Source organism: Ooceraea biroi, unplaced genomic scaffold (genome assembly GCF_003672135.1).
Source record: "Ooceraea biroi isolate clonal line C1 unplaced genomic scaffold, Obir_v5.4 UnassembledTig60, whole genome shotgun sequence".
Taxonomy (NCBI): Eukaryota; Metazoa; Arthropoda; class Insecta; order Hymenoptera; family Formicidae; genus Ooceraea; species Ooceraea biroi.
The window spans coordinates 4-8,161 of record NW_020825156.1 but is presented as its reverse complement, the minus strand read 5'-3'; the positions used below and the strand labels follow the sequence as shown (position 1 = coordinate 8,161).

General features: G+C 63.2%; 1 protein-coding gene across 1 annotated transcript; it reads left to right on the top strand.

Annotated features, from left to right (window-relative positions):
• The first annotated feature begins 5,891 nt into the window (after nucleotides 1–5,891).
• LOC113563528 lies at nucleotides 5,892–7,469 on the top strand. Its single transcript, XM_026975186.1, has one exon. The coding sequence runs from the start codon at nucleotides 5,892–5,894 to the stop codon at nucleotides 7,467–7,469; it is 1,578 nt and encodes a 525-aa protein (XP_026830987.1).
• Nucleotides 7,470–8,158: the final 689 nt, after the last annotated feature.

Here is an 8,158-nt window from a genome sequence, read left to right as displayed (position 1 = left end):
CGGAGTGCCCGGCGTGGCGGAGAGGCGCCGTGTCCTGGTCAATGAGATCGGCGGGGATCTCTCCCTCCCGGCGATCGTACGCGAGATCGTTGGGAGCGAGAGGTCCTGGAAGGCTTTCTCCTCCTTCTGCGAGGAAGTCATCTCGCGGAAGGAGGAAGCGGAAAGGACGCGGCAGGCGGCCGATCCTGCCCCGCGGCGGGGCGGAAGGGGGGCGAGGGACGTCGGCAGACGGCGGGCGGCGACGGCCGCCCAGCTGACCTCGCCGGGGGGTCAGGTGTAACCCCCCCCCACCCCCTCTAAGAGGAACGAGGCGGCAAGCCTGGAGGAGGGGGACGGGGCCCCGCGCACACGGGGCCCCCTCCCGGGTTAGGAGGCGGGGCCGGCACAGCCTTAAGCTGTGTCGGCGTCTTTTTGGGGGACGGGGGTATCGGGCGGGTGACAGAGCACCTTTACGAAGTGCTCTGGGGGGTAGGTCTGTGTGTGGTACACAGGCCGTCCCCACGCCGGCCGGCGGGGCATCTGCCCGGGCCTGCGTTCACTCGCCCGATACGACACGGCATTGCATCCGGCAATGTCGTGTGCGCGGCGGGTCCACGGTGGGGCTGGGAGCCTGGCCATCGCCAGGCGCCCGGGGAGGTGGTCGGCGGGGTATTTGCCCGGGCCACTCTCGACACGACGTCCTTGGACGTCGCGTCCCCTACGGTGGACGGGTGGGATGGGAGGGCGAGAGCTGTTTTGGGATGGACAGCCCTCGCCCTACATAAACCCCCCCTCTATGATGGGGGGTCCCTGTGGAGCGGGGGTTGCCACGCTCCATGGGTGGGACGGGCCCGCATTTGCGGGCACGCGTTGCCGCAGCGCGTGGGACCGTATACTTGGTGGGGGAAGCCCGAAGAATCCGTACGCGGTTCCGGGCTTGCCCATAACAAACACCAGGGATGGCAACTGGAGTGGTTTTAGTGAGTACGAGTCTCACACTCCCCTCGCGCTCCGCCAAGGGGCGCGAGGGGGCCCATGACGGTTTCCCCTCCGAAAAAAAAAAAAAAAAAAAAAAAAAAGGTTAGGTTTCCCTCAGGGGCTACGTCCTTCAAGTCTGGAGGGCGTAGTATGGGAATTAACGCTCCCAAGGTACCCGAGTTTCCGTAATTCCTCCGTAGCGGGTTACAGTCACACATTCAGGCATCCATCACATTCATACGCATTCACACACATCCACACACATCCATACACTCACACACAGGCACACACACACAATAGTTTACTTTATTTTACTCACACATTCCGCACATTTACACAACACACACACACATTCACACACACACTCACAAGCCCGCCTACGGAGGAACCGGAGGTTCTGCGGAACCGCGAGGACTGGGCCCTCTATAAAAACCCCAGGTCGACCCGGCACTTAATGTGGAAGGATGGTCCACATTAAGAAAGAATTAAGGATGAATAGAGGGAGCTGCCGGCCCCTATAGGAAGGATGATGACGACCAAGGCAAGTTTATAAGGATGACGAATCAAGGAAGACAGACCCACGGCAACGACCCTGGCTATTCTTATGGACTACGGCTCCGATTTCAACACGGCGATGAGGTGATCCGCAACGTTGGAATCGGAGATTTTCGGACGGATGCTCGGCAACGACCCGGGCTACGTTTAAGGAAAGGAGCTTCGAATTGTGAGGTTTGGTGCACGATCAAGTTCGGAGAATTAAGGATGACCAAGGCATGATACACGGTTATGAGAAGGATGTCTCCTACGATCTAAGGAAAGGAATCTTGGGGGTGTCTCCCCCCCTAGTAACTGGACGGACGTACGATGATGGATGAAGCTACCACAAGGACGACGTACATTCATAATGATGGATGGAGAGGCGATTCGAGGCAGGGTCCGCGTTAAAACCCAAAATATTTATGATGGACAAAGACGCACCAAAAAGGAAAAAAGCCCCTGTTCTCGGATGAGCAGGGACCCCACGGAGAAGAGTTTAGGTTGCCGGAGCTCTGATCTAGATAATGCGAAGCGGCAAGGTGACGGTTGGACCCTAGGCCGGCATCGGAGGTGACAGTTACTAGGGTGGCCCCTCGGGGTGACGACACGGCGAGCACAATGAAACACGAGATGATTACGGAACAGCAAATGGTGATACCTGGAACAGATGACGACGTGTTTATTATAGAGGATAACGAGAACGACAAACGGAAGAGCCCGAAGATTACGGGTACGAAGAGGAAGGCTTCTACTCCGCAGAAAGAAGCGAAAAGGAAGGAGGGAGAAAGCGAAAGCGAAATGGAGATGACCCTGTTGATGGCGGAAGAAGAAGACAGAGAGGATAGAGATGGAGAGGAGGTAAGCTTAAGATACCGGAGGATCCTACGACAACGGATGGCGGAGATGCAGGAGATAGTGCTGGACACAGGAAGTAAGATGGGAAAGAAGGCATATGCAAGGATGTTAGAAATGATAGATGAGGCGAAGGTGGTGGTGGAGAAGCTTGCTCTGGTGTCAGCCGTGGAGGGGATGAATCGCTCAAGGAGTGGTGAAATGTGGGAGGAGATGAGAGAGATGCGGAAGGAGATGACTGAGCTGAGGACGAAGAATGGTGAGCTGGAAAAAGAAATGGCAGCATTAAGTACGAAGGTTACTTACCTGCAGCAGCGTGGCGAAGAAAGATCCGAAGGAGCCCACAGTGACGGAGAGGAGGAGACCCACAGGATACCTGGAGGCGGCGATGAGTTCAATCCCACGGCGACCTGAAACAGAAAGAAGAAAAGTTATTAGAGTGGAAGAAAGAACTGGGATAGAAAGCAGAGGAAAAAAGGAGAAGACTAAGGATGGGAATAGGAAGGTGGATGGAGAAGAGGAATGGATAATGGTTAGGCACAAAGGAGCGAGGAAGCAGAGTAGAGGAGAAGGGAGCAGAGGAGGCATGGCGGAGGATAGAAGAATGATAGAGAGGAACACAAGGATCCCACTGGTGACGGAGGCTGTGGTGATCTCGTGTGGAGAGAAGGAAAGGAGAAAGGAGCTCTTGAGCAAAGCGAAGAAAAGTATTTCGTTGGAGGAGCTTGGAATTAAAAAACTCAAGGATGCGGACAACAGCAACAGGAGCGACTCTCATCGAAATCTTAGGAGAGAGCAAGAAGGAGAAGGCGGATAAGTTGGCGGAGAGACTCAAGGAGTTCTATGAAGGAGAAACCGATGAAGGTGACCCGGCCGACGAGGAGAATAGACCTCAGAATTAGTGGTTTAGGAGAAGACACAACGGAGGATGAGGTTACGGAGGCGATTGCCAAAGAAGGAGGTGGAAAGATGGAAGAGATCAGAGTAGGAAGGATTGGATGGTCGAGGAGAGGCTATGGAATGGTATGGGTATCGTGCGAAGCGGAGGTGGCGAGAAAAGTGATGGAGAAGGAGAGGATAGGCGTAGGATGGATGCGGGTACGCGTGGAGAGAATAGAGGCGAGAACACTGAGGTGTTACAGGTGTCTTGAGTCCGGCCATACTGGTGTCACGTGTGACAGTAGTGTGGACCGATCGGGCACCTGCTTCAGGTGCGGAAACATCGGGCACAAGGTGAAAGAGTGTGAGAACCCGGTGAGATGCGTGGCGTGCGTCTCACTGGGTATGGACGGTGGCCACGCGATTGGTGGACCAGGGTGCAACGCTCACACGGAGCGGAAGAAGAGGATGGAGAGCGAGAACACGGGAGGGGCCGGATAACATCACCGTCCCATAAACAGAGGGAAGGTGGCGTAAGCCACGGAGTGGAGCGGGGGTGGAAGTTTGTGTTGTCCTAAATGTACTTACCTTTTTTTCCCTAATCCCTATTTTCCTTATCCCTTTCCCCTTCCATCCTTACGGCTCCTGCTTCTCCTGTTGATGGGGGGCCCGGAGTGATGCATTGGTCGTGCCTGGGTTCCCCTGTCTGAGGGAGGGGCGGGAGTCGGTCGCGCGCGGTGGGGTTCGTGGGGTGGGCTTTCCTCTCCTCGGGGTGGGACGACCTTCGGCTAATCCGGATGAATTAGCTGGAGGTCACAAATCCTTCGAATGGAAGGTCGTGGTGGAGCGATGGCTGGCCTCGCTCTGCCACGGGGGGTAAGGCCCCACGCGGGGCTGCTGGGGGTAGCGATGAGTGCGCCCTCAGCGAAACGCGTACCGAGGGAGGGGGGGCCCTCCGGGGGCGTTGCTACGGCGGCGCTCTCGGGGCCCTTGAACCTTGGGCAGGCCAGTGACGGTGGTTTACCGGGGTATACTCTGGTTGGCGAGGAATCGGGCTTCGGCCGACTCGCGTCCTAGAGTGAGTCCCCGGACACCCCCGAAGGGTCACCGGACCCGGAGGGATGGTCATAAAGCTTCCATCGTCTAACAAAAAAAAAAAAAGGTTAGGTTAGGTTAGGTTAGGTTAGGTTAGGTTAGGTTAGGTTAGGTTAGGTTAGGTTAGGTTAGGTTAGGTTAGGTTAGGTTAGGTTAGGTTAGGTTAGGTGCGGCGCGAGAGAGGGAGCGGAGCCGACCCCCCAAACAGGACCGGAGGAGCCAGGCAACGGCGGGACGGCAAAGAAGAAGAAGAAAGGTAAGAAGGGGGTGGTGGGGCGAGCGGAGCCCCGCCTGCCCTTAACCCCCCTCCGGCAGAGCAGCGGCCCAGTTCGGCGGTGGCCGGCCCGGCTAGCCGAGTTCCAGCCGGCGAGGAGGAGCAGCCGTGGTCGACGGTGGTGGGCAGGAGGGCCGCGAGGCCAACCGCCCCGCCACCGGCCCCCGCGGGGAAGGGCCAACCCGTGCCGGGGCAAACCCGCCCCAGGTAGGGGGCCAGGCGGGGGGGGCAAACCCGCGACGGGCAAACCCTCCCCGCCCGGCGGTCGACCCGGCGCGAAGGGCCGAAGCCCCCTAAGTCGCCCAAGACGGCGGCTGTGGTCATCACGGCCGCCGACGGCGACTACAAGGGGCCGTGGAGAAGGCGCAGAAGGGCGTGGACATCGACGCCCTGGGGATCGCCGCGCCGCGAGTGAGGAGGGCCTTGACGGGGGCCCTCATTTACGAGATCCCAGGACCGGAGTCCGCCACCAAGGCGGACGAGCTGGCCTCCCGTTTGGAGAAGGTTTTTGAGGGTCGGGTGTAAGGGTCACCCGACCTCTCAAGAAGGTGGAGCTGCGCGTCCGACGGCTGGACGACGCGGCTACGGAGGAGTCGGTGTCTCGGGCGGTCGCAGCCGCGGGAGGCTGCGACCCCCGAGACGTCGAAGTAGGGCCGATCCAGAGGTCCCCAGACGGCCTGGGGACCTCTTGGATCAGGCTTCCTGCGCAGGCCGGCGGGAAAAGTCGCCGACCTGGGCAGGATCAGAGTGGGCTGGGCCTGGGCACCGATTACTGTGCTGGAGCCCAGGCCCTTGATGTGTTATAGGTGCCTGGCGAGGGGGCACGTGCAAGCGACGTGCCCCAGTCGCGAGGACCGCCGAGACCTGTGCTACAGGTGTGGCGCGGCGGGTCATCGGGCGCGCGGATGCGCCGCTGACCCGAAGTGCCCTCTGTGCACGGGTCTCGGCAGGAGGGCGGACCACAGGCTGGGTAGCGCGGCCTGTGCTCCGCCCTCCAAGGGAGGGAAAAGTGGGGTTCAAAGGGGGTCGGAGACGGCGGCCCAGGGAGGAGCGCGGCCGACGGAGGCCCCCCCCGCCCGCAACGGGTCGCCTCTCCGGCTCCCAGGCAGGCGGCCCCGTCGGCGGGCGCGGCGCTGGAGCCGACGCCTGCTGATGGGGACAAGGGAGGGCCGGCTCCTCCGCGGGAGGAGGAGCCGAAGCCCCGACGGGTGACCCGCTCCATGGGGAAGAAGAAGGCGGAGGAGAAGGACGACGATGGTGCGAGGGGCCTGGAGGAGCCCGCCATGGACGTGGAGGAATGGCGGGCCAGGTCCTCCAGGCCAACCTTAACCGCGCCCGCCGGGCTCAGGATCTTTTCCTCCAGAGCCTGGCGGAGCGCGGTTACGCGTTGGGCATCGCGGCGGAGCCCTTCAGGCCCCCCGCGGACAGCCCCAGTTGGGCCGTCGGCGGGGGGGGCCTCGTCGCGATCGTGCGCGGCGACGCCGCGGGCTCCCCTCCCCTCCGAGTGTTGGAGGTCGGGGGGGAGTTCGTGGCGGCGCAGTGGGGAGGCATCACCGTGGTCGGGGTCTACGTGTCCCCGAGCCTGAGTCTCGCCGAGTACGAGGGGTTCCTGGACAGGCTGGGGGGGTGCATAGTTCGGCACCCCCGCGGCCTGTTGTTGGTCGCCGGGGACTTCAATGCGAAGTCCGCGCTCTGGGGTTCCCGGCGGCCGGACGCGAAGGGCGCGGTGCTGGCGGACTGGGCGGCGGGTCTGGGCCTGCATTTGTTGAACGTGGGCTCGGACAGCACCTGCGTGCGGTGGGCGGGGGAGTCCGTGGTCGATCTGACCTGGGCATCTCCGGCCCTCGCGCGTCGGGTGTCGGGGTGGAGGGTGTTGTCGGGGGTGGAGACGCTGTCGGACCATAGATACGTGTCTATGGTGGTGTCTCCGCCCTCGGGCTCCGCCCCCCGCCAACGGGGGACGGGCGGACCCCGACCGCGGAGATGGGCGCTCAAGGGGCTGTCTGGTGACAGACTGGTCGCCGCCCTGCTCGCGTCCACGTGGCCGGAGAGGCCGGAGGGCACGGTGGAGGAGGAGGCCGGCTGGCTCGGGGACATCGTGACGCAGGCGTGCGACTTTGCGATGCCCCGGGCCGGCCGGCCTCGGCGACGGCCCACCTACTGGTGGAGCGCGGGATTGGCGGAGCTGCGGCGCGCATCGGGGCGCGCCTGGCGCCGCTTCTCCCGCGCCCGTCGCCGGGGGACGGCGGCGGAGGTGGACGCGCGCTACGGGGAGCTCCAGGAGAGACGGAGCTCCCTGAGGGCGGCGATCAGGGACGCCAAGGCGAGGGCCTGGGAGGAGCTCCTCCGGTCCGTGGAGGGCGATCCCTGGGGGCGTCCGTACCGGCTCGTGATGGGCAAGTTGCGGCAATGGACGCCCCCGGAGACGGAGGAGATGGATCCCCTGGAGCTGCGCGGGGTCCTGGACACCCTCTTCCCGGCGGGAGGCGGGTGCCCGGGACCCCCGGAGTGGATGACCTCCGAGCGGCCCCAGGAGATACCGGGGATCGGTCCGGAGGAGTGGGCGGGGATCCTGCGCCGGCTGCGGGGCCAACGGCCCCGGGGCCGGACGGGATTCCCAGCCGGGTCTGGCCCTCGCGATGGAGGTCCTGGCCCCGCGAGTGAGGGCGCTCTTCGAGCGGTGCCTGGTGGAGGGACGCTTCCCCGCGGCTTGGAAGAGGGCCAAGCTGGTCCTCATCCCGAAGGGCGGCGGAGGGGACGCGGCGGCGGTGCGCAAGTTCCGGCCGATATGCTTGCTGGACGAGATCGGCAAGCTGTTCGAGCGGGTGATAGCGGGCCGTCTCGTCCGGCACCTGCCCGGGGGTGCTCCGGGTGAGGAGGAGAGACAGTTCGGCTTCCGGGAGGGCCGCTCCACGGTGGACGCCGTGTTGAGTGTGAGGGCCCTCACGGAGGCCGCTGTCTCGAGGGGGGAGTTGTGGTGGCGGTTGTCGCTAGACATAGTGAACGCCTTCAACTCCCTCCCTTGGGGAGTGATAGTGGAGGAGATGCGCGCGCAGCTCCTCCCTCCCTACCTCGCGAGGGTGATCCTGGAGTACTTCCGGACAGGTCGCTGGAGTGGGTCGACCGGGACGGGCGCACCAGGACCCGCGAGGTGGAGCGCGGCGTGCCGCAGGGGTCGGTCCTCGGACCGCACCTGTGGAGGCTCGCGTACGAGCGGGTCACGCGCGTCCTTCTGCCGCCGGCTGTCACGTGAGGTGTTACGCCGACGACACCTGCGTGATGGCCGAGGGTCCGAGCTGGGGGGAGGCGTCCGGCCTGGCGGAGTTGGCGGTGGCGGTGGTGGTCCGCGCCATCAGGGAGGCTGGGCTGGAGGTGGCGCCGCAGAAGACCCAGGCGATGTTCTTTTTCGACCATCGCCGGGGTCTGCCGCCTCCGGCCGAGATACGGGTCGGCGGGGTCAGCGTCCCGGTGGGGACCAAGATGAAGTATCTTGGCCTCACCCTGGACGGCACCTGGTCCTTCGGGGAGCACTTTCGGCGGGCTGGCGCCGAGGCTGGAGGGGGC

What these genes read in the sequence shown, in the direction of transcription:
- LOC113563528 (XM_026975186.1), top strand. Translation starts at nt 5,892, where the DNA reads ATGGCGGGCCAGGTCCTCCAGGCCAACCTTAACCGCGCCCGCCGGGCT.